Source organism: Poecilia formosa, unplaced genomic scaffold (assembly GCF_000485575.1).
Source record: "Poecilia formosa unplaced genomic scaffold, Poecilia_formosa-5.1.2 Scaffold15, whole genome shotgun sequence".
Taxonomy (NCBI): Eukaryota; Metazoa; Chordata; class Actinopteri; order Cyprinodontiformes; family Poeciliidae; genus Poecilia; species Poecilia formosa.
In genome coordinates this window covers 1,156,617-1,182,869 of record NW_006799954.1, presented here as the reverse complement: position 1 = coordinate 1,182,869, position 26,253 = coordinate 1,156,617, and the positions used below count along the sequence as shown (strand labels likewise).

At 38.5% G+C, this 26,253-nt stretch overlaps 3 protein-coding genes across 6 annotated transcripts in view; 1 reads left to right on the top strand and 2 right to left on the bottom strand.

Moving 5' to 3' along the window:
* Positions 1-6,207, top strand: part of eys (eyes shut homolog) — a 200,970-nt gene extending 194,763 nt beyond the window's left edge. The window contains exons 48-51 of the mRNA XM_016668551.1: positions 236-410; positions 1,126-1,298; positions 2,438-2,599; positions 3,431-6,207. Coding sequence (XP_016524037.1) covers positions 236-410; positions 1,126-1,298; positions 2,438-2,599; positions 3,431-4,629 — 1,709 coding nt within the window. The 3' untranslated portion in view covers positions 4,630-6,207. The remainder of the gene's footprint in view (positions 1-235; positions 411-1,125; positions 1,299-2,437; positions 2,600-3,430) is intronic.
* phf3 (PHD finger protein 3) lies at positions 6,072-20,296 on the bottom strand. 4 transcript variants are annotated; one of them, XM_007546168.2, is made up of 16 exons: positions 20,163-20,296; positions 18,451-18,701; positions 17,154-17,270; positions 14,914-16,231; positions 14,553-14,820; positions 14,109-14,160; positions 12,747-12,867; positions 11,628-11,784; positions 11,422-11,538; positions 11,093-11,215; positions 10,841-10,985; positions 10,566-10,752; positions 10,334-10,481; positions 9,364-9,453; positions 8,437-8,632; positions 6,072-8,344 (listed from the first exon to the last, which is right to left on the bottom strand). In XM_007546168.2, exons 2-16 carry the CDS (start codon positions 18,683-18,685, stop codon positions 6,657-6,659), a joined length of 4,962 nt encoding a protein of 1,653 aa, XP_007546230.1. In that variant the 5' UTR covers positions 18,686-18,701; positions 20,163-20,296; the 3' UTR covers positions 6,072-6,656. The 4 variants fall into 4 exon arrangements, with proteins under 4 accessions (XP_007546230.1, XP_016523950.1, XP_007546232.1 ...); XM_016668464.1 differs by having other exon boundaries at positions 17,190-17,270; XM_007546170.2 differs by having other exon boundaries at positions 18,451-18,697.
* A 939-nt stretch (positions 20,297-21,235) lies between these two features.
* LOC103134182 (isoaspartyl peptidase/L-asparaginase) lies at positions 21,236-25,306 on the bottom strand. Its single transcript, XM_007546326.2, has 7 exons — positions 24,989-25,306; positions 23,632-23,839; positions 23,040-23,182; positions 22,676-22,839; positions 22,266-22,384; positions 22,026-22,136; positions 21,236-21,762 (listed from the first exon to the last, which is right to left on the bottom strand). The coding sequence occupies exons 2-7, from the start codon at positions 23,819-23,821 to the stop codon at positions 21,554-21,556; spliced, it is 936 nt and encodes a 311-aa protein (XP_007546388.1). The 5' UTR covers positions 23,822-23,839; positions 24,989-25,306; the 3' UTR covers positions 21,236-21,553.
* Positions 25,307-26,253: the final 947 nt, after the last annotated feature.

Sequence of the window (26,253 nt, the reverse complement as noted above, 5' to 3'; positions counted from 1 at the left end):
TTTTTTTTTTCTGTATCTGTTGTTACACATGTTTTTGTTTCTTGTATTAGTCACTTTTCCCCTCTTCCTCCTTTTCCCTGAATCCTTGTTGGTGTAACAATCAACCTGTACGCCCACTGCAAGTGCTTTATACTGTTCCCATCCGTATTTGGATCACACTTTGGATCTGAACTTATGTCCACTTGCTTAAAATAAAAAAATGCCTCTCTAACATCTGTATCGGCTCCCTTCACAGGGTGCATCTTTGATGTTCAGTTTCGGACCAGGAGAGATGGGAAGTTTCAAGCGTTGGGGCAACCTGCAGGGCTTCCAGCCTTCGGGCGTAGTGTGGGTCAATGTGGAGTCACCCCCTGTGTTCATGTTCACTGCAGGAATGCAGGGACGTGTGTGGACTCTGGTTCATCTGTCTAGTGAGTTAAAAAATCTTTGGGATTCATTGGGTTATATTTTGCAGTGATTCCATTTTGTAATGGCTAGATTTTAATTATACTGAACAAAAGTATAAATGCAACACTTTTGTTTCTGCTCCCATTTTGTCATGAGCTGAACTCAGACATCCAAACATTTTCTACATGCAAAATAAACCCATTTCTCTCAAGTATTGTTCTCAAACCTGTCTGTGGAGGTCCCGTGCTGGTGTGGTTACACGTGATTTGAGGTTCTGAGCCCAGTTGGAGGTGCTGCCAAATTTTCTAAAACGCTTTTGGAGATGGCTTATGCCAGGTCACAGGTTCCCTGAAAACTTGTGACATCTGCGGCATTGTGCCATGTGACAAAACTGCCCAATTCACAGCGGCCTTTTACTGTGACCAGCCTGAGGCACACCTGTGCAGTAATCATGCTTTGTAATCAGCATCTTGATAGGCCACATGGATTATCTTGGCATAGGAAAAGTGCTCACCATCACAGACCTAGACGGATTTGTTAACCGCATTTGGGAAAAACACATCTATTGTGTCTATAAAAAAAAAGGTCTGGATGTTTGACTTCAACTCATGGCAAAAAGGGAGCAAAAACAAACGTGTTGTGGTAATATTTCTAGTCAGTGTTGTTGCAAAGCATATAAGTAAAGGGAATGGCAGAATTTACAGGTGTTACAATGTGCTCGACTGTTCCCATGTACAGCTGCCAATGCCCGCCCGGATGGAAAGGAACCCTCTGCACTGAGACCGTGTCTGTGTGTGATCCTGAACACCGGCCCCCTCCTCTCTGTACCCATGGCTCCACCTGCATCCCTCTGCCGAATGGATATACCTGCCAGTGCCCCTTGGGGACTGCAGGACTCCACTGTGAGACAGGTTGCAACGCAGAACCTATCAATCCTTTTTTTTTTATTATTTATTTATTTATTTATTTTATAAAGCCTCCTGCAAAAGTATTTATAGCTCTTGTACTTTTACACATTACACTGCAACCGGAAATGGCGATATATTTTTAGAGGGACTTTCTGTGAAAAAACAACAAAAAGTTGTGCTTAACTGGAGAGTTTTTATATGAAAAATTATCATCCATTTGTATTTTGACTCCTTTACACTGATGCAACTAATTGCCTTCATAAGTCATGCATTTAATAAAAAGAGTTTCCCTCCTGACCATTTAGGAAAAAAATAGACATCTTTTTCTACCTTAACCAGTAGGCTTTGCACGGTCAACATTGATCAGAGAAGCAGCCAACAAGCTGCTTACTCTGGTGGAGTTGCAGAGATCCACAGTTCAGGTAGGATAATCTGTCATCTCTACAGTTCTCAAATCTGGTCTTTAATGAAAAAGGTCTGTGAAGAAAGACATTATTCAAAAAAAATGTTTTATAGTTTGCTATGCGTTATGTTGGGGACACAGAAAGCCTGAGACAAATCAGTGCTATATGTGATGGAAAAATAACTCTGCACATCATCTTGAACACACAATTCACAGTCAAACGTTGTAGCGGCAGCACAATAGTGTAGGGATGTTTTTCTTCAGGAAAAAAAAATGTTCAGAGTTATAGAGAAAAATACTTGATGGAAGTGTTTTTGAAGCTCATTCTCTTATTTTATAAAGAAAATTGACCAAATTTTATATCAAAGCTTGTGCAAGGCTGGTAGAGACATCTCTCAAATGAGTAAGTGGTTGAAAAGGGCTTTTAACATCCACTTGTTAAAAGCTGGGTGATTACAAATTCAGGGCAGAATTACACATTTTTAATAGCAAAAAAAAAAAAAGTAACGTTTCCTTTTCTTTCCTCTTCACAAATATACAGTATTGTGAGTTGATTTATCAAGTCAAATTTCTGTAAAATATATTGATGTTTGCAGATGTAATGTTACACAAATTTAAAAAGTTCAAGTGGTTCGAGTATCTTTCAAGGAACTGCATACTGTTTATATTTTTATAAGGCAAATATCTTCTGTGGGTTACTTTTTTTTAAGTTAACTTGTGCCTTGTCTTTTCCATTCAGCTGTGAGGATCACAGACCCATCCTTCAGTACTAACCAGTCTTCGTGGATGTCATTTCCTCCAATGAGCATTCGGCACAGGACTGTTGTTGAACTGCAGTTTCAGCCTTTGTCACCTGATGGCATCCTTGTCTATTCTGCACAGCATCTTGGTGCCAGAGCAGGTGATGACGTTTAATCTATAGTTAAAGATCACCTTCTTCCTGCATACTTTGTGCTATTTCAACCATTCAACTTTTCCCATATTCTGCTCATTAAGTGTGTTATAACTATGTCTTTTGGTATTAACATCCTCTATGGTTTATGAAATTTTCAGCTTTTTCTGCTCATCTTGGGCCCAATTGAAATAAAATTCTGCTAAGTACTTTGACGTAGTTGCATCTAGAAACACTATTCAAACTTTAAACATTCGGCCTATCCTTAACTTACTTGTTTATCTTAGCTTTTGTCATGTCTTGTACAGATTTCATAAAATCCCTCTTCAAGTTTTTCCCTACATTATGCTTAGTCTGGGGTAAAAGACACTAGTGAAGTGGTAGTGAAAGACACTGGTTCACTACCAACCTTCCTTCCTCTGAGCCTCGTCCTAAACCTCCTTTCAACACCACATCCAACTCTCCCTCCAACACTACCTCCAACCATAATTCCAGCCCTCATTCCAACTCTGCATCCAACAACCAAACCTAACTCAAGCCATATTTCTAATCCTAATCCAACCTCTTCCCAACCATTGCTAATCATTGTGCTTCTGTAAAATAAAACAATGACAACAAAGTTCTCAACCAACAGCTTACCCTGCTTGTCATAAGTCAACATTTGCAACATCTACATTCACAATAAGTGCCAAATGCTAAACATTTTTGTGCTTTACCAAGAAGAATTATACAGAAATACCTACAAATATGATATTTTGAACCGTTTTATCCACCACAAAAAATAAATATTGACAGCTAACAATAGAAATGCTTTGTTTTTTTGTTGTTGTTTTTTTTCAGGAGATTTCTTCTGTCTCTCCTTGACATCTGGGTTTGTCCAGTTGAGATACAATTTAGGTGATGGCACCCATGTTCTGCAGTCAATCCGGACTGTGGACCTGCGTGGCAGGAGATGGCATGTGGTGAAGGCTGGCCGAACCGGTCACCAAGGCTTCCTCAGCCTGGACAGCGAGGAGGTTAGAGAAAACAGGACTGAGGGGATGACTACACTCGATGTTGCAACTAACATATTTGTCGGAGGGGTGTCCACTTTGAGCTTTGTCTGCCCTGAAGCAACTGAGCATGAACCAATGAGCTTCACCGGCGGCCTGCGAGAACTCATAATCAATGGTCGAGAACTTGAGCTAACAGAGACAGGAGCTATTGGTGGAGCAAACATCGAGGACTGGGAAGGCACAGCCTGTGGATACAAAGTGTGTCATAACGGCGGTCAATGTAAAGCTACAGGGGCTGACTCATTCATATGTACATGTCCGTCATTATGGACTGGATCTCAGTGCAACAAGTCTGTAAGCTGTGTAAACAACAACTGCAGGCATGGCTCGATATGTGCTCCATCTCCATCTACTGTGCTCTCCTACAGCTGCATTTGTCTCTTAGGATGGGGAGGAACACATTGCGACACTAGACTGTCCACAGACATATTCAGGTTTGTTGGAAACTCTCACATTAAATACAAAGATCAGAGGTTTAACACGAGAAACCTGAAATTCACACAGGTTTCGTTTAGTGTCTATGCCAGTTCAAGTGACGGTTTGATAGTGTGGCTAGGGATGGCCGAACAGGAAGATGATGACTACCTTTCAGTTGGACTTGAGGAAGGAAATCTGAAGATTGCAGTTAATCTTGGAGAAAGACTTACCCTTCCAGTAACTTTTAGAAATCACAATTTCTGCTGTAGAAGATGGCATAACGTGTCTTTAAGTCTTAACCGAACTGTTATTCAAGCGTTTCTCAACAACGAGGAAATCCTGTTTGAAGATTTGGACCCATTTGAGAGATATGTAGCCTTAAACTCGGGGGGTGTGGCTTACTTTGGCGGGTTTGAATTTTACAGAAATGTATCAGTGGTCACCTCTGGGATATTTTCAAAGGGTTTTGAAGGAAGTATTAGAAATGTGTTTTTGTTCGGAGATGGGAACCCGGTGCTTTTTCATAAAAACAGTGAAGGCTTTAATATTTTTGAAGGCACTGAATGATAGTAAAACTCTTAACTTTGGATATCTACAACTTTGGATATTTATTGAAGACTGTATGTAGTTTTGTAGCGTAATAGTGATTTAACCGAGTTGCATTCAAAACACACAAAAAAAATTATGAATAAATCATATTTATGAAGAATTTGAAGTTCTCTATTTCACTTTATTTATTTATTTTTGTCCTGGTAATAATTTAGCATCTTTCCAGAGATTGGCCATTCATGCACTCACTGGTCATTTTATTATGCACATCTTGCTATTCATGGGTTGAACCCCTTTTAGTACATTAGAACTGCCTTAAGTGGCATAGATTCAACAACTGTTAGAAACATTCCTGGGAGATTTTGACATAATAGTATAACCCAATTCCTAAAGATTTGTAGGATGAACATTCAGGTTTGAACTCTCCCGTTCCACCACTTCCTAAAGGCGACTAATGAGGAGTTTGGAGTTCAGATAAATCCACTTTTAGAAACTATTTTAGATTATGTAAACTTTGTGGCATGAAGCATTATCTTGTCAACAGTACTTATCAGGACCGGACATGGTTGGTAACATTAACCAAGCAGGCTGTTTGATTCTCAATTGTCAACATAGTATTTATACAAGACAGGTTGGATCAATGGTTTTGTGGTCCTGCTGTGTTGCAGCTCAAACTGAGACGAACATCAAATTATTGTTCTGTAACTATCCAATTTTGGTGAGGTTGTTTGAATTGCCACCCGTTTCCTCTTCTTAGGCTGACAATGCCTGATCTGGTCTTCTGCAGCTGTAGCCCATCTGCTTCAAGTTTCAATATGCTCTGCATTTAAAGACTGATTATTTACCTGGACCAGATCCAGATACGGAGGCCTCAGTCCTCGACGTGGCCGTCGCAGGTTTGAGGCCCTGTCTTATGACCACTCCTCAACCCATTTTCCTGTCTGACCACTATCAAATAAAGACCAAAGCTGGAATCTTAAATGTTCACCTTAGAAAAACTCTGCATTGACTGGTTACCACTATCAAGGTACAACAAGGCTACAAAATGTTATGGTTTTAATAATGTAAATATTGTCTGCCAAACTGTGGCTTTGGGCTTCAAATCCTGTTTTCTCTGGCATTACAAAGTAAAGCATAGTCCCTCCCTTAAATGTTGCAATGATTTAGCCAAATGCTGTTCAGTTGGTTGACAAAAAAACTTCTGCTGCTGCTACTTTTTCCTCAATTGCAAGAAATATAAAGTCAGCTGTGGGCAAATACGTCTGCCTGTGAACACCACCAAAGGTATGGTGTGGAAACTAAAGGACTGCCACCCATCACGCTTTTCAGGGCAACACTGTTTTAATTGGTTTTAAATAAAAGCAGATCATGCTATTCATTTTTTTAAACGTGTGTTAACACTTGTATATTTTTACTGAACGTAGCAACTTAAAAAAAAAAGACCCAACTTTGGTAATAATTACCAATACAAAAGGATTAGTTTTATTATGAACTGTACATAAACACACGGTGCAAAGGCACACATCTCTAGTGTATATTACAAGCCAAAATGTACACACTTTCTCAACCGAAAGCTTATAAAACATTGAAGCAGTTTAAAAGAAATTAAAATAGGAAATAAAGCACAAAGCTGCTGTTTAGATTTTCCGTAATTAAATATTGTGTTAAACATTCAAGCTAAAATGTGGAGCTCATCTTATGTTCTCCGTTCGCCCACATTGTTGCATGTGACCGGGAGACTGATAGTACAGCAGTATAATATAAACAAGATACAGAAGAGATAAATCGTTAAACCATTCCAGTATTCTTTTGTTGGTCTGAATAAAAAAAAAACAAACAAAAAAAACAGCTGGGATCTCATTTGGCTGCACCATTAATAACATAAAATGGAACTTCACTGTTGTATAAAATAATTTTATCAATTGCCAGTGTAGAAAAGTGGCATGTACCAGCCATGTGATCAACACGCTTCAAGTCCTTAAGAGCTCAAAACACTCTTTAGGCAGGATTTAAAACAAACAAACAAAAAAAACAAAGCAACAGTATTACGACGAGTAGCTGTCTTTTGAACTTCTACGTCCGTTCTCGTAGTCAGAGTCCCGCCTGTGCCTGTGTCTGTCCTTGTGATGGCCGCTGTAATCGTTGCTGTGGTGCCTCTCTTTCCTCCTCTCGCCGTGGCGGTCTTCTGAGTGGCCGTGGTGCCTGCTCCTCTCCCTGTGCTTGTCGTCGTCGCCGTACCTTTTCTCCCGCTCCCTGTCGTGGTGCCGGCTCTTTTTCTCGTGGTACGAGTCCTTGTGGTAGCTGTGCCTCCCGTAGTGGTCTCTGTCTTCGGTGTTTCGCGGCCTCTCCCAGGGGTCGGTGTAGCGCTCGTTTAGAAGTTTCTGGTCTCTGGCCCCGGATGATAAATGGCTGGTCGGCTCTGAAAGGCTTTCGGGATGCGGAGGAAGGGCCTCTGAAGTGCCGTCCTGATCTCCCTGCATGTTAACATTCTGGTCTTCTGTGTTCAAGTTGGATATAGTGTTAGAAGTCGTGGCACCTAAGTTGTTACAGCTGCCAGAGACTGGCTCAGAGGCTTCTGTGTTTGACAATTCTTGATGTCCTTGGACTTCGGGAGGATTCGGATTTTGACTAACTGCAGCACCAGGATGAGTCGGGCTTGGATCTTCCTTACTGGGAAATGATTTACAAGTGGGTTGATTTATTTCTTCCAGCTTGTGCCTGGCCTGCGAGAGCTGCAAATATCCTTGGTGAAATGGTAACAGTGGATCTTTTTTAATACTGCTTGACACGGGGACTGGTTTAGGACCTGAAACATCAGGAAGGCAGGCTTTCTCCTTTTGTAGCACCATTGTTTTATCTTCGTTCTCTGAGGAATACGCTGAAGACTTTTTCAGTATTCCACTTAAAGGAGCTTTTGAGCTGTTTGTGTGATCTGCAGTAGCCTGGGATTCTGACTGCAGCGGCGAATTCCCTTCACTTGTTTCCTTTTCAGATTCAGACAATGGGCCAGAGCTGCTTTTGTTTGCTGAGGCAGAACCGCCGGTTTCAGTGCCACTCGGATATGCCGACATGCTCACCAGGAACGCTTCAGTCGATACATCTGGGGGCTTATCTTTCAGTGTGATTGATGTGTGATGGACCACAACAGGAGAGACTTTTCCCGAGGAGGTGTTGGAAGCAGACGCGTTAGACGGACACGGCGGCTCCGGTTCAGCTCTAACAGATTTAGTTTCTTTCTTCCTGATGAGAAAACGAGAAGAGGCACCAGCTGTCGGACCCTTTGAGTCACTGGCTGATGCATCCGTTTTGGGAGCAGGCTTGGTCTTCGGGGTGTCGTGTCCTGTTGTCGCGGGTTTATCTCCGACATCTGGCAGAGGAGGTAATTCCCCTCCCCATCCCACTAACACACCTGGAAGAAAGCGAAGCGGCTTTTGTGCCTCCTGGTTCCCTGGCTCCTCTGCCGCAGCCGGTTCTTCAGAGGAATCGGCAACAGGCTCGTCTTCGTTAGTATCGAGGGGTTTTTCCACCTCTTTTTTGAGGGAAGCGGTCAGAGAAGACAGGAACAATTTTTCCTCCTCCTCAGTGGTTCTTGTGACTTTCGTGGTAACTGTGATGGGCTTGGTTTCTGGGACAATCCTCGTAGATTCATTCACGTCCACAGTGAGGAAATCTCTTTTTGGTCTCTGGCGAATGATGAGTCCAAGGAGGAGATTGGAACGGTTGCTTTCCAAACCTATCAGAGATATCGATTATTTCGAAGTGTTGCATGAGGAAGTTCACAAAATGAAAACAAAACAATTACAAACGCTCTCTTGCCCTAGTTACCTGGCCCGTCAAAGGGAACAAGCTGATGAGGAACTTTTTCTGTGGCACCAAGGGGAATGAGATACATATCCTTCACTTGTCGCAGGTTATTGGATACGACCCCAAAACGCCTACGGCTGCTGAAGTAGGCATAAAGAAGAGTATAGGAGATCTCATCTTCTTCTGTCTCCGGGGAGAAACGAACCAGGCACACCTCCTTTAATGAAACAAAATCCATGTGTTGGTTAAAAAAAACAACAACATTTAATTACATTATAAATTATTGCATAATTAAATTAGGCATCCACTTTAAGTCAGGCCACAGCTTCTGACCCATTAAAACAATACCAGTCATTTTTGTTTTATTGAGCGTTCAGCCGTTGAAATATGAAAATGTTGGCATGCAATTTGGCATTCTCAGAAAGAAGGTAAGGATCTACACTCTCAAAGAATACAAATAAAAACTGCTTTTTTTTTGGTAATAATAGTCACTACCTGCACTAATCGTTAATATAAGATGCTGAAGGAACTTTAAAATGTCATCTCTGCAATAATTTTGGCTTTGTCCTAAATAACTAAAGATGGTGTTTTATGGGAACAGGACTGCTCTCCCACACACAGCATGACATAACTGTGATTAATGAAAGCCATTAATGACCGCTCATAGCAGAAAAGCTAGGAAAAATATTTCTTGAATCCCACTAATTTCTGTTCAGTGTGTCTCTGTGATTTACTTATTTTTCCTAATAACTTTGAGTCTGTAAAATAAATGTTAGGTGCAGAAAAAATTTGGAATCCAACTTAGAAAACTTCTATATGAAGTAAAATCCTTGACGTTTCATCCACGTCCATCAAGATACTTAAACTAAATTAATTCAGGTGGAGATTGCTACCTCATATTTTAGCTTTTGCTCGATTCTAAAGGAAGAAAAAATGCCCAATACTCACTTTTGTCCCAGTTGCCCGAATCTTCTCTAAATAGTCCCAGACTGTTTGAGGACTTATCCTTCCACCAACCTGGATGCTGTCTGGAAGGTCCTATTGAGACAAAAAAAGAAAAAAAGAAAAAAAAAGGCATTTAACGCAGTACAAACCAACAAAATTAGAAACGCAAATTTACCAGATTTTTAAAAACCGTTTAAAGCTATTTACTGGTGTTGAGACGCTTTACCAACGTCGAGAAAGAGTCGCATGCTGTTAGACAAAAGGTTCATTGTAAAGAGCTATATTTTTGATGATTCTGTTAGACACTAAGGTCCATTCCTCAGAGAAACAGAAACTTATCAGGGACTCAGAGACATGGTGTGATTTCAGGGAGTCTTCAGTCCATATAATCAGCTACCCTCCTCCTTCTCCTCAGACGCTGCACAGACTTTTTTTTTTTTAAACTCTTCTCGAATGTAATGGTAAAATCGTCTCCTTTCAGCGCTGAAAGTGAATAAAATAAAGTCTGAATGCTTTTCTTGGCTGATTTTATGCTCCATGTGTCAATACAAATTATGATTCATCAATCAGGATTTTCATTCTCAACACTGGATACTTAATTTTTATTTGACAAAGTAAAATTGTGTTGCTTTTTTTTAATTATTATTATTATTATTTTACAGTATTAAATTTCTAAGCAGTGCAAGGACGCTGCAAGTATCTGGGTCACGTCTCTGCAGTTCTTGTGCCTGCTTCACAGGTAACAGCCACTTACGGTGCAGTCAAACGATTTGAGCCTTTCTGACTTTTTTTTTTTTTTTTCGTGTGTGTTGAAGTTACTCCCTGAGTGTTGTTGAGCTGTGTAAGAGGCGCACAGCTGCTAATCCAGACACTTCTCATAGGCTGCACCTGAACGCCTATTTCCAACTGCACTTCGCTGTAGTGTTTACTTTTTACGAGAGAATCTGAACATGGTTCTCCGCATCCACTCTACCTCCGATAAGTTGTCCAAAATGCCTGAGACGGGAAAAGCTTTTGTCACAAGTTTTGCCACCGAGTGCATGTGAATGAATCCTCGCCACAGGGACTTCAAGTTGGAAAGGAAAGCGGCTTCTTCATCTCTTCCAGCCACGTGATCTGACCTGCAGCAAAAAAAAAAAAAAAAAAAGTGAGAAAAACTTGCAAGAGGCAAAGTCATACATATAAGGTCAAACAGTGCTTCCCACCTTGCTTCAAAGCCTGATTTGGCATTTCTGAAGCTCTCCTTCAAAACGGTGAGGTGCAGGTCGTCGTCGACTGGAGGCGGCGGCGTGCTCTTCCCCTCCTCTGATTTAGCTGAATGCCTCCGTACCACTGTGGTTGCAACTTTAGCCACCTTGGTTTGGGCCTCTTCCACTGGGGGCGCCATACGACCTTATAATAGAAAATACAATAAGCCGAGTTGGATGCTTGGAATGCTAACTTAATTTGTAAGATCACAATCAGAAAAATTATTTCTTACCTGTGCAGATTTTGCAATGCAGGTCGAATAAGTGAGACTTGTGTTGACTTGTAGTGTCTTTCTCAACCTTTGTATTCTCTTCTTTTCTTTCCGGGGCTTTGGGGGGTTCTGGTACTTCTTCAGTCACTTTAGGGAGAGGCTCAAGCTAAAAGCGAAGAAGAAGAAGAAAAAACTCAGGGTGTATCATTAAGCAGCTTTTGGCCATGTTTAAGAAAAAGAAAAATTATTTTTGCTTTAAACTTTGGCATTTACCTCTACAGGCTCCGGTGCTTTCATCGGCTCCTGGCTCTCGATTTCAATTTCACCTTTGTGGGTAATCTTAGTAATGGGTCGTCTTTCCACCTCTCTTTGCTCCTTTTCAATCATCTCAATAGTCTAAAACAGAAGAAACACATTTCAGTTTTTTCCCCCCCTCTTACAAATGCAAGCATACTTCAAGAAAACTGACCAAACATATGTAAACTTTCAACATAGAGTAAAAATGACCTCTTGAAATTCACTTCTAATTTCAAAGCTCAACAAGAAGGCCAGTACAAGTCGTCCGTGTGCGCAACAAACAGAAAACATTAAGAATCACATACGTGTCTGTTCTCTCTCTGTCGCCAGGCAGCCAACTCTTTTGAGGCCAGCTCCTCCGGACTCATTCGAATTAAGTTACCAGGAGAAATTTCCCCATTGAGAACCCTTTTGAACAGAACCTGCAAAAGGAAACAATTACAAATTACTAAAAGCAGATGGTATGTAATGGCAAACATTTGAATTAAGCCTGGCATAAATAGGCACTTACATTATTTTTTGTATCCTTTAGGTTAAACATCAAGCTTCTGTACTTGTTCTTGTATTTGTGGTCAGTGTCTTTATAAAGTTGAAACAGCTCTCTTTCAGTCTTCTTGGCAACCTCAGAGGCCCTCTCCTCTGGGATGTTAAGATCTGAATCCTTCAACCTAAAATGAACGAGATGTCAGTTATTTAGAAAATACGCAGATCTTCTGAAAAGTTCTGCATGTTCAGCAAGATGCGCTTCTAGACAAATGGTTGTTAGAATTTCTTTCAGCTAGAATACATAATGTAAAATTCAAAAACTGAGCAGAAGAGGGAGAAGTGTCTTACTTTGAGTGAGACTTTTAATTTTATTATAATTTAAATGTACCTACACGGATTAGGTAAACAGCTGGTTCTTTTCAGACCCAGCATGACTCAGGTGCTTATATCCATCCTTATATTATATACACCACTTCATAACATTTTCTAATATTCAGATAACCACTGAAATCTTCATTAACTAAACCTTTTTTATATCTTCAGTCTCTGATTGCGGAAGAGATGGAAGTATTGACATGAGAACAATTTGCTTTTATTTACATAAACTTGCAATTTTACACACAGTTTAAGTAACAAGCATTTTATTGCAGTCAATATTAAAATATCTGGGTATAAATTCCTTTCAACAGTGCTTAGCACTTTCTTGCAATGTGGAGTTTGTAGTTAACAATATACACATTTAAGACAGTTAAATATATTTTATGAAAAAAAAATAATCTGGGTACATTTAAAACTTTATAATAAGACGTTGCAAAGTTTGTGATGTGACCCATAGTTTCTGCAGAGAATAGCAGTAGAAAATAGCACACAAGTGGTTGTATTTGAAACACTGAATGTAACTAGACAGCCTGCAAGAGAGAAATGACCCCGAGGTCACCCAGATATTGGGTTTTAAGGGGAAAGTCTGACACACATTGCATCACTTCTTTGTTAATGCTGTGGAGCTAAGGGTCTCCCCTTTTCACTCCTGACAGCGCACACACAGAGATGTGAGGTCAAAGGGTTGATTTGTGAGAAAGTGAGTCGTCATGGAAATACGATCAGAAAGGATTAACAGCTGGATTTACTTCTAAAATATACTGACCTCTGTGTGAGAATTTCTCTCAGGGAATCACGCACACTTTTCCTGATTGCCTCCACAGACACGGGTTTCTTCGAAGTCAAAGACACAGCCTTGCTTTTAGATTCATGTTTGGACAGACTACCTGCGAGGAGAGAATGTAAATATGATCAGCCTAGGTGATAAATATTAAATGTTAAAACTGTGAGTTACCAAAAAAAATATGTCAAAGGATTATCAAATTTAACTTCAGCAGAAATTTCAGCAACAACTATTTTAGTAATTGTTTATTCTATCAAATAATCTAACGGTTAATCAGATTTTTTTAAAATTTGAACATTCTGCAGATTTTTTTATTTCACCACTTAAAGATTTGTATACACTATTAGAAACATATTAAAACAATACTGCTTTTCTAAATAAGAAATAAGCATTTTATCACCCAAAATGCAAAAACATAGCATTCCTTTTATAAATGCTTCACCATTTGGAGTAAAGGTTGCATCAGCAACATGTGAAAAGCTCAGCTCTTTCTGCTTGACTTAACAGCAATACAGTGTAGAGCTAATCTGTTGAGGAATTTTTCAATTAATGAATTAATAAGTAGAGAACAAAAGTTGCTTAATAGAGTTTTTTATTCATTTATTTGCAACATTTAAACTAGGTGAAGCTAAAGCTATGCCATTTGAGGAGTTCTGTGTAGAACACATTTAAAGTTTTTTTTTATTATTTTTTTTTTTTACCTTAAATGCAAAATTTATATGTTTATACAATTTTGACTTAATTACTTCTCTGAGTGTTGTTCTTTTAGTAAATTGAATTTTTTTTAAGCCTGTTATTCCAGTTAATAATTAATGGATTGCTAAATATGTTTAGTATGTTAATAATTGATTCATCACAATTAATCTGATAAATTGTTCCAGTCCTAATTTCAAGCATCAAAAATCAAGCCAAAGTTATGAATAAAATTAAAATATATATATTAAAAAAAACACATTTCAATTAAATGTATATGACTGAAAATAGCAAAAAAAAAAAGTAAGTATTTTAGAAATGAAATGGTCTGCAAAGGTGAATCTCAAAATTATTTTCTATTAATAAAAACGTGCTTTTGATCAAATATGCAAGTGCTTAAATTCCTCTCATGTATGTCTGGAAAACACCCCTAAAGATACATACATATATAAAACAGAATAATATTTATAAAAAATAAAACCAACTACTGCAGATTGTTGTTCCACGTCAGTGTCCGGTAAATATTTTGGATATTCCTACAGGGAAGCTGAACCAAGGAAGCCTTCTGGCCTCAAGGCCAACATAATAAAGTTAAAAACAGAACTAGACAGAAATATTTTTTTTTTACATTCACCAGCTTGTTATCCGCACCTGTTTTATGAGCTGCTTCTTTGACATCTGCAGACTGTCTCCTTTCTGTCTCCTGTTTCAAAATAAAAAGAAACGAAATGCATTAGAGATACTACTTAGACAATTCATTAAGACAAACAGAACAAACTGTGCATTAAAAGAAAAGTCCCCAGTGACACAGAAAAGCTAGTAGATTTGGTAGGTGAGATAAGTGTGTGAGAAACTGAATGCGTGAGTGGAATGTGTTATTGAGACACCTGAGTGAACACCTCTCGTTCAGCCAGCCAAAGTAAAAACAAAAAGAGAACAAACCCTTACATAGTGGAAACACTGGCTATGATTAATAGAGGATGAATTAGCTGGGGAAACAAACATCTTAGTAAAATAAAACCAGATAAATAAAAAAAAAAAACAAAAAAAAAAACTGATTATTTAACTGAGACCTCCCAAACAACTTCTGCTTACCTTCCTTACTGGTCTGACGCCCCCTGATGCGAGCGACTGGGACGACCCTGGACGGGGTTTTTGAGGCGGCTTATGATCCTGCACTTCATGAGCTTCTGGCTTGGCCTCTGCCGAGGGCTCAGGATCCACCTTCTTACTTTCCTCCTCACAGCATTTTAAGCACACATACATCTGGTCCTCCTCCTCCATCTCGCGCACTTTGGCAAGGTCGAGACCGACGCAGTCGCCATGGAACCAGTCATCACAACGCCCGCATCCGACCATGAACCTAAGCGAAGCATGAATGTGTTTAAAAAGATGATTCTCGAAACCTGAATTCAGGTATTGTACATGTCATATGTAGGTAGAGAGCAACACTCACATGTTATTATGGTGTTTTTTACACAACCCACAGCAGTTGTTTCCATCCCAGACGCTCTCAGTGTCAGCAGGCTGCTCCTCAACTGTTTCCTTCTTTGCAGGGGGGGCGTTATCTGGAACAAACAGCTCTGGCTCATCCAAAGAGATGCTCCTCGAATTCCTGCTTTTCTGTTTCTGGAAAATCTTTTCAGGCTTTTTGGCTTTCTCCTGTCCTCCATCTTGAGTTTTTAGAGAATTGCCTGGATGATGGTGGTGATGCTCAGCTTTTGCGATATTGTGAGGATTATTTTGCCTAGCTGCTCCCTGATGATCGCCAGCGCGATTAGCCGCTACTGGTACCTTCTTTGCAGCCGAGCTGGGTGTACCTGGTGATTTTGGCTTCATTTTATCTTCGCCTCCGCTGTGCAGCTTCTGAACTTTAGCAGCGGGCTCACTGTGTGTGTTCTCTACGTGCCTTTTCAAAGGAGAAGCATCTTGTTTGTCCTTCATAGACTTCATTTTGTGCAGGTCTTCTCTGGTTTTGGATGGCTTGTCTTGGGTCGTTTTATGCTCCTTATCCGTGTGGCTTGTTTTGGATGAACCCAACTCCTTGTTCTTGTTCAGTGCTGCTCCTTGTTTAGGCTTCGGTGGTGTTTTGGCTGCAGTTTGAAGCTTTTCCTTACCATCAGTCTTATCTTCATCAGCTATATGTTTCTGAATGCTAAGTGGATGTTTGACGCCGTCCTTTCCCTTATGGAATGGCCTTTTCTTTTTTACTGGAATCTTCTTATCTTCGGGTTTCATCTCCTGCGTGGAGACGGTTTCTATTATTGTCCCGTTTGACGTCTGCACGTCGTTCGGGTTTACGTACGGGCCTAAACCGAGATTTGCATCATCAGATAAGCTCTTCTCCGTTACATCAACGGCCGACGCATTTTCTGGAGCTGGGGTTTCTTGCACTGGATTCTGTATGCAAACAGCACCTTCTGGCAAAATGGCCATGTCGATGTCGCCACCATAAGAGAAGCCGTCCTCGAAGCACGCCGGCTCACCCATGTCGAGGCTGTGCGTGTATGAGGGCCCGGGAAGCAACTCAATTTTAAATCCGCCAATTGTGACAGTGAGCCGTCTCAATTCGACTGTAGGATTCAACCACAGTCCACTGTCGAGATCGCTGATGTTAATGCGCCCCCCCAGAGTCAACTCTTTCTTCTGCTGTGCGCCTCTAACTCCTTTCTCAATGAGAAAAGACTTGCTGAGCCATTTGCCGCGTCTCCTTCCCGGTCGTCCTCTGATTAAGGTGTTCTTGGACATCCTTGGCTGTTTGACACTTCTATGATCTGAAGCAGAAGGAACACAAAACAAATATGACTCCTTGTCTTTTAAGCAAATTTCTACATGCTAAAAAGCTCTCTAACGACCAAACACTTAAAGAACAAACTTTTCCCTGTGTAAAACCGTCCTTTGTGGGAAGGGTTTTCACAGCAGATTAGTTAATAAATTTGTAAACAATTTTCTCGCTGACTGTTATGAGCTGGACATAATATCTATATGCAGTTTTTCTAAAAGGATTAAATTAGCATCGGAGATGCACCAATCAGAGAGTTTGTGGTCTACCACTGAAATGGGGACCTGTTGATTTTAGCCTTTCCAATAAAGAAAATGTTTTCTGTCTACTGTCTTAATTAAAAAAAAAACATCAATAAGAGAAAGATGTATTTAAACTTGTGTGAACAAGTGGCAAATATTAATGCTTTATGCTCCGTGTCTGACGGAGGTTAAAAGTTCAAATAATAAAATAAAGCAGCGTTGCGTATCACAGCTAGGTTTTGTGTTGTTTGATGAAGCTCTCATATCTGGAGTTCTTCTGTTTTCTCAATAACTATTAGTGTAAAAATTTAACTAATTTCTACTAAATATTTGCATAAAAACAAACATTTATTTTATAGACTCAAACGACGATGTTGAGCAGCAGACTGTCCATCGACAGCAGCCTTCCTTATCAAACCCCGTGTATATCTAAGCTTAAAAATAAACTACCAATTCTAAAACAAACAAACATCTATTGAAATAACTGAAGCAATCTACAATTTATCAGATCACTAGGTACATTTTTCTTTTTCAGAGTCCAACAGCAAATTTTTAGTTTCCGGCCAGATGATCACCGCTCAATCATGAAATTTCTTTTTCTGATCACCAGATGATTTTTTTGTTGCGTTTCCAATCAACATTTCACCTAACATTAAATGACTCCCTACTTACCGTAGTCTAAACTGTTGGGATGTTTCTTCTGCTTGCCAGTGATTTGTTTATCCTGTGAGGTCTCAGCAACATTCAGTTCACTAGAGAGGCCTGCAGATTCTGAATCCCTACGCGGACCTACAAAAACCAAAGAGGAAAGAATCTAGCTGCTCCTTATGCCGACGTAAAGCGCGAGTAAACTACAACTGAATTCTAAATGCTGACTTTTTGAATGACAGTGACAAATATTACTGACTTTTTATTGTGCTTAAAACAAAGTCTTGATCTACACATACTGCTGACAAGGCTTGGGCCTGTCAAAGATATCAAAATAGAATAATATTTACAAAAGCCCATTTCCAAAGTGCTTATATTTTCTAATATATTATTCGTAATGTTAAAAAAAAAGAGTATATTATCAATTAATTCAGCTGAGCTCCTTTTCCACCTGCTGCTGCACAGTACAGGTCAGCTGGCTAAAGAAAGGCTACTAAACTTTTTCGCTCTCTTCCCTCTTGCAATAAAGGCAAATTTAGCAGCTTCTGAAAAAGACAAGCAGTCATGTGGTGTACAATAAAGGAGCTAAATCAATCACTCTTATTATGATAATACCATATTGAAACTACTTGGAAATGTATGAGTTCTGCTAAGTACCGGGCTGCAGGCTAACATTCCAATAAACCAACCAGCTAAAAGCAACCGGATATACTTGTGTTTCTCTATAAAAACAAAAAATGCAAAACAGTGCAATATTTTGCATGGTTACTTAAAAATGTTGACATTTTTTTCCCCCCTTTAATCTAGGTATTAAAATCAAAATAAACATATGTTATAGATGACATTATCACTGTAATAATCAATGTGTTTTCTTAGCTTCAGGAACAGTTGTTGCTTTTCTGTTTTGAACAAAAACAGAACAGCAGTCATGCAATGCAGTTTTGTTTCTTCGCCATTTTTTGCTACTGTGAAACTATTAATTTAACTCAACGTTATCAAACTGAGTCTCGCACCAGCAAGTGCTCTTGTGTTGATAAAACAAGGTCTATGTACACACAGCTGGTTACCATGAGGATCTTTCAAAAGCATCTCAGTGTTTGAACTCAGGTCAAACTGGCTTAAAAATTAACTAAGCAAAACCAGCAAAGGAAAAAAAAATCTTTACAGATATGTTTATTAAACTTGTTTTTAAAGATTTCATAAAACGAGTGAGAATTCTACATTTTTGTTTTTAAAGGCACAAACCCAAAATCTAGACAAGATCATTTTTCTCAACTTTTTATTTTTTTTTTATTTTTTTATTTTTTGGCTTTGGACTTACTTGTTGAGCCAGCAATGTGAAAAGCAGGATCTTCATTTTCCAGCAGATTGAACTGAGTGCTTGCACATCCAAACATGGGGTCTTTGTCACTGAGCATGTTCTTTAGAGAGTCTTCCAGTTTGGATCCTGTCCCAAACTCATTACTGGCTTCACATTCCAAATTCTGATTCAATGTTACGGACTCATCCAACTGGTCACTGGGTATCAAATGGTTAAAGGTGTCCACAATATCCATGAATGCTGCTGCCTTCCTGAATCAAAACGGCAAACACACAGTATGAATAAGTGGCAGGAACTAAAATACTACATTCCTAAAGTTAAGAAAACCGTCAACAAGGCTTTAATCATGTATACTATGAATACATACACATTTTTTTTTCCTTTTCCTTGTAAAAATCATACCTGATATTTGTTATTGTGATTTTGATTCAACAAAACCATGTTTGATTTGTGCAAAGATAGGTACATTGATTAAATTAAGCAAGCAGGGTGTTCCATAACATTGACAAATACATAGGTACCGAAAAGTAACTGATCGATTTGATATGTCAGTGTCTGCTTGTTGAACTTGTGTATAATGAAGATTTCATCATAATTTACACATTTATTTTCAGGATTTAACTACAAATTTTAATTAGAAAAGAAATGCCGAATGTTACTTTTGTTTTAAAGCAGAATGTTTTACATTTAACTGTGCAAATATTCCACAGCAAATATTACTTTTTCTCTGAATAAAAGGTCTAAAGCAAGTCACGTAAAATGTAAATTAATCTAGTAGGACTTTCAAACACTGAACACAGTACAGTATACACATAATCACGGTTTTATTTTAAAATTTTAATATCGTTTCAGCTGCAATTGTTTGCTTCAACATAAGAAGCAGGATGCATTTGCGAACTTTTGTAAGCAAATGAAAAAAAAAATTAAAATAAAAAAAAAAAAACTGAGGCAACCAAACTTTATGTTTTGCTACTGCGAGTTGCTCAACATCTGGCTAAACTTGCTCATGTTTACTAACAGAGATTGCAAACAACAATCTAAATACGAGTTGTGATATTTATCTGCGAATTCAACGTGAGAACTCTTAGTGGTCAATTTGTAAAATGGGCTAAACGTAAGGCGACGGATGACGTGTATCCAATATTTTCTGGTGAACAGCCGCAAAGACTACACATCATACAACAAGCCACATTTAAACAGCCTGTGCGCCATAAAACAAGACGGGAATCTGATTGGCTAAGGCTTGTTTTCATTAAGGCTAAGCTAAAATCCACCCATAAAATTTACAATCAAAACAATGCCTCACTGAATCAATTAAAGCGTGTTAGCAGGCTAGCAGGCTAGCACTGCAGGACAACAATCCGCTTTAGAACGCCATCATGGATGCTAGCATGCTTTACTTTTATGGGGAAAAAATATGCCCCTACAGTAAATCGCTGTCACAAACCTTACCACCACTCTTTGCTTCAAAGACGTCGGGTGCCTTACAATTCAAAACATGGATTATTTATGACATATATTTTGAGCTAAACTTGGAGCTAAATCTCCGAAACGGCGGCAGCTAGGTAGCTTTAGCACAGGCCTTGGCTATCAAGTTTGTTTGTAGCCCGAATATTGATACGAGGCCGTTAGAAGATCTCGATCACGTGCATGTTGTGATAGACTTGCAGTTGGGTTATTGTGAATGATTGGTTTGTGTGTAGCAGACTCACCTCTCCTGTGCCGCAATAACGTTGCCCACTCGTATAAGGTTACATTCTAGCACAGCTGCACCCAGTAACTTCCTCTAACGGAGCCGTCATTCGTCCCGCTGCTGCAAAGCTCCTGACAGGCGACTACAGTGGTCACGTGGTTTCTGTTTACGGACAGCAAAGAAGCTCATTCTCCAAATATGACGGGCATTATCCCTGTGTTACTTTGCGGCGTTACTATATTCAAAGTTATACTTTCAGTATATTTATATTGAAACTAATTGAAACTAAATAGTGTCGGTGTGGCGGGGTTGGCATGCACAGCTACAAACTTTAAGAAACAACAGTTTGGATAATCTAAAAGTGAGAATTTATTGTTTGAATGGTTGAAATTAATGGATTAAAATAAACAGACTCCATTTGACATAGACATTAGTTATTTAGTAGAATTTTTCAGGTCAGATTTCTACCAATCCTATTGGACAGTGCCTTGTTTTAATACTTATTTTACTAATATTTTGTTTATGACATTTTTAAAAGCTTTTGCTAAATGGCTTCCTAACTGGAAGCCATTTAGCAATGGCTTCCAGTTAGGTCATTAGTTTGGGTAAATGAAATCAATCAATGTACTTTATAAATCCCAAAGGAAAATTCACATTTCAGGACAACCTGTCCAAGAACACATGGCATATTACAGAATTTCTTCCGTAGTTTACTTGGAAAAAAAATCTCTTAATTTAATACTGTGCTTGGTAGTTTTATTCCACACTCAGCCCAGATACTTAAGTAAACTATTTCCCTTGTGTTTAGAAAGCTTGTATTTTAAATTTGTTGCAAAAATATACTACATAAAATAAACATAGCTATCAGTGGTATTGTTTTATTAATATAAAAGATTGCTTTATCTAGTAAGTTTTTAAATAAGAATTGGAAATTTGGTCTTTATGTATGTAAAAGTTCACACTTTCTCTATTTCTAGTTATGTATGATGTTAGAATGCCACTTCTGAAACATACAAAAGCTTAAGCATTACAAGGCTGACAGCAATGCTCATGACATTTGGAATTATAGGAATGCCAAAAAGTCCTCATGAGTCTATTTTACAAGAGATGTTTTATTAGCACTGGACTCAAATATGTGTTTGACAATAAACAACTTAATGTGTGAAAATATTCTATGAAACACATATCAAGCAATCAATACATTAGTCAATTATAAACATACTTTTCATTAATATTTCTGAAATGAAAGGAAATCCATTTATTTTATTATTGTACACATATTTAATTATAGTCAGTTGTTCACTAATATGCACCGAGTGAAAGAAAAACACTTCTATAAAAGAGAACACACTACTTTTGAAATGCATGTTATTAACTATTAAAAAAAATAATAATTCAAAAACCCTTCTTCTACTGGGACAGTTTCTCATTCAGCCTCTCTTCTGGGTTTATGCCAAACCACAACACACCGTCTGCAGCAGCAGCCCAAGCCATCCGCTCGGTGGTGAATGTTGCAGCCCACTGCCCTGATGGAGAAACTACAATTGTGCCACCTGCTCCTTGGACACGATCACCCATGTACTGCAGGGACAACCGTGAGGCATCTGCTACTGATTTTCCTGTGAGAGCAGAAAGAAAGTAAGAGAGAACATATTGCTTGAATAATTGTGTGGTTGTTTAATTGCACTAAAAGTTACGTGAAAAAAATTCTGTTTTATAAAGGACTGGCACAATCGAAAGTTTCACATAAAAAAAAACAGTTCATAAACTGAAAATCACAGCAGTACAAAAAAGCACAGAAATTCATCCAACTAATGTTTGACTACAGGTAAAATCTTACTTTATGCAGTTTGTGTTTTGTTTTTTTTGTTTGTTTTTTTACCTTGTTCGACATGAGACAGGATGAGTCTGGCCAGAGTCACTTTAAGAATAGATTCTCCATGTCCAGTACATGATACAGCACCACTTGAGTTATTTGCATATCCTCCACAGCCTTATTTACAAGACAAACAAAAATAAGATATTTTTATTCTGTTTGCGCAGAATTTAATGACAGATTATTTTCATTAAAATGTTTAGTGAAAATAATTATGTTCTTCCGGAATTTCAAAATACACCCTACCAATCACAGGAGAATCTCCAACTCTGCCAACCATTTTATTCCTGATGCCTCCAGTTGATGTTGCACATGCAACATTCCCAGCACAGTCCACAGCTACCGCCCCAACGGTATCATGAGCCCTTTCAATGAGAAAAGTTTGTTAACTAAAAAGTAAAACGTGCAGTCAGCATACATGCAGACAGCTAATTTGGAGTTATCTGCCAGATTCAAGGGGATTTGTATGTTGGCCCCAAAGCAGCACAACATATCAAGTTGCAATCGTCTTTGCAAATCGCAAAGGACAGATTTATTGCAATATTTTTAAGGCTACAGATCTGATTTGATATAAAGGACCTTTGGCTTTACTGAAAACAGAATAGACATCCATCGTATAAAAGTTGGATTGAACAGTGCATTAGAAAACTGCATACCATTTAGTGTTGAATTCTTCCATTACTCCTGCAAAGTATTTCTTGTGCTTTTCCCATTCCTTCTTCTCATATTCTGTCACCAGTTTATCAGTGGGAATGGCGTTGATGCCAATGCTTTCTGCAAACTGGTTTGCACCTTTGCCAGTCAGCATTATGTGGGATGTCTGAAAATTTCCACAGCTTATTACATACTAAAATTCAATTAGCTGATGATAATGTTTGAGTTTTTTTAATGTTTAATAAGCAAAAGTATTGAAAGAGTCCTCATCTATCACTAATACTATTTAACTTATGTTCTATTATATTTTTAAAGACAGAAAGAGAACAGAGCACAAGAATAAATAACAAAGTAGAACAAAAAGACCTTCTCCATGACAGCTCTAGCCAGGGACACAGGATTAGCGATGTTTTTTACACAAGACACCGCCCCGCTGGCAAGAGTCCTTCCATCCATAATAATGGCATCCAGCTCCACTTCTCCATCAATATTTAGTGTTGCTCCATACCCTAAAAGGAAAGGTTTGCAGATATTTTGTAATGTGTTCGTACAGAAAGAAAACATAACAAGATTTTTGCATGTTTTGGCTACTACTTCCTCAATTGTCCACCAGGTGGAGTTGCATGTTAACTCCATAATAAAACACTGTTGATATCCAGCTTTTGTGGTGTTTACCCAGATCTTTTACAATCTTTAAAGTCTCCAAACTTCTGAGGGATAACAGACACTAAAATGTTGAAGATGAATCTTGTGAAAAGGCCAAGAAGCATAAGCTAAGGAATATTACAAATAAAATTAAAATATTACTATCAACACCAGTAGATGGAGACAATGTTCTGATATATCTGGACCGCACAGTAAATGGGTATTGCCATTATAGATGAGTCTTTTAGAGTATTGTAAATTCAAACTAAGCTGTGTAAATTTATCTTGAAGTGACAAATGGCATTTTGTGCACCTGCGTTAAAAGTGGGGTTGTCTTCCAAAGCCCTCACAGCAGCCTCAACAGCATCCAGCGCACTCCCTCCACTTTTCAGGACTGAAGATCCATGGCGTGCTGCTGCTTTTACCCCATCAACAGAGGCAGGGGCCATCTCATCTGGGATGGACCAGGCACCACCGTGAACAACTAACACTGCTGACATCATTAGAGTCCTGCAGGAAAACTGTAACACAGACAAGAATGTCAACATACTGCAAACATTTTCCTGACATTTAATGAGTTACTTTTATATAGCTATGTCTAAATTAAAACTAAACAAAAGAAAATTAAAAAAAAAAACATAATTATAATATATTATAATGCCTTTGACTGAAGGCCATAATAAACTAAATTTTAAGCTGACACTAAGAGCAACATTGAACTTTGAAATTTGAACTGAAGGTATGTCATTTATCAACAGATACCAGAAGGAGTTCCGTCCAAATAGGTAACCCATGTGTTTGAGTCAAGATGAAATAACATACAAGCGGGCAATAATATTTAACTGAGCATTTTACAGAGTGAAAGGATACTGAGGAGTGAACTTTTCTTTCTTCAGAAAATAAGAGCAGACGTAAAAAATAATCAGGCCCAACTCTGACATGCTTTTGACTTATTTTGCATGCACCAACCACACACATTATAGAAGTTAGCATGTGATTCAACCTTTCAAAATTCAACCGTTCAGGAAAGTGGGACTGCCGTTCGTAAAGGAACCGAAAAGAAATTACAAATCGCATGTTAGCGTCAACTATTAAGAACAACAAAACTTTATTTAGCGAAAGTTTTATTTTTAAAAAAGATTTCCATACACACTAAAAGGCTTTGTGGAATGTAAGTAACTCTGAACAGATTACCTAAAAGGAAATAAAAAAATAAATTTATCTGCACACACTGTGAATGATTGAGGAATTTCTGTATAGCGGGTTTGAGTTATGAGCGCAAGTAAAATAAACAGCAGGACTAACTGAACAGTATGGCTAACTTTTACGGGGGGTTTGAAATCTCTTCAGTTTATAATACGTCTATCGTAAATGTGCAAATACAGACCATGAGAGATAAAAAAAAAAAAAGTATACCCCTCAATTTGTTATTTTTAACTCTTTTCGGGATTCAGACATTATGGGAGCGTAACCCCTCTTTCTCTGTGCAACTAGCTTAAATGTTGTTTTAAATGTATTGGTTCACTTTTTTGTCTCTGTACAGTGTGTACAGTGGATGACGTAGCGCTGATTTGGAGAGCAGTTGGGAGTCTTAGCACTTGTTTTCTTTTCACTACGCACGGTTTGTGAAAGCATGTATTTCACAGAGTGATATTTCAGCGTTTCCCTACCTGTTATGACTTCCAACCTTCTTTCAGAAGAGACGGTCTCCCGACACCAAGAGACAGCGAGGGGTGTTATGCAGAGAAACGCATGCCTGACGAGAATTGCATGACCCGTCGCGGGAACGCGCATCGCTATAAACTCTGGGATATTAGTGACAAAACGGACTGAAATATGACTGACGAAACAACCTTCAAAAATATTCGTAAAACTTTCATGTTTATTTTCCATGTAAGGCCTAAAAGGTGTATTTTCTTTCGCAGATTATTTGAAGAAAATACGGTTTTGACACCTTTGCCGAGTCGTTTGAGTCGAATGTTTTACACTTAATATTCAAGCTCAAATTAAAAAAAAAAAAACTTTATTAATCCCAAAAGGAAATGAAATGTCGTTGTGACTCATTAATTCCTCAAAGGGTTATTGTAGCTTGTAGAGCTCTCTTGTAGCGCGGTCTGTGTTACAGTAAATCTGAAGAAGCCTCTGCATGCTATCCGTATAGCAGAACCTAAACAACTTCATAGATTCTGAAGATACATTGTGTCAAGTAAATAAGTACTATTTAAAGGAAAAAGACAGCTAAAGAATAATGAGAAGATTTTTCTAAATGTAATAATTTGATCATTTGAATCTTTTCATTTTCAGATTGCATGTAACAGCTACAACAAGTGGTGTGAAGAACCAAGCTGACACAGACTCTTCCTAAAATTAGCTTGCGGAAAATACTAGAATAGTGTTTCTCAACCTTTTTCGGGCCAGCGCCCCCCTAGCCTGTATCCAGGTCCCTCACCACTCCCCACCAAAGAATTTGTAGGCTACTTTGCACTGACTATTATTTTATTATTAAAGTTACTATCACTAATGTAGTTACAGTTCTATCCATGTTTTAATGGATAGAACTATTTGAACTTTTTGCAAATAGTTCAAAGTTTAAACTGGCATTGTTGTACATCTTTTATCTGGTCATTTTGTGTAATATTTAACAACTAGAAAATGGCACAGAACAAGAATATTTTTTCCACTCTGATTGGCTGCTGTTAAGCCTACCAATTTTAAGTTGAATGTCCATTCATTGCATTTTTCGTAGACACCTGTGAAAATAATTTCTATTCCCATGGCTTTTTTGTTCTCTGGGAAATTATTTTTGATGATAAATACATAAACAAGCATAAAAATCAAAACATCTACAATAGTCATAACTCTTCTTCTCTTCAGTGTTTCTGTCGGTTTCTGGTGGTGCAGCTCTTTGCTGCCTTCATGAGAATGGGACATCAGA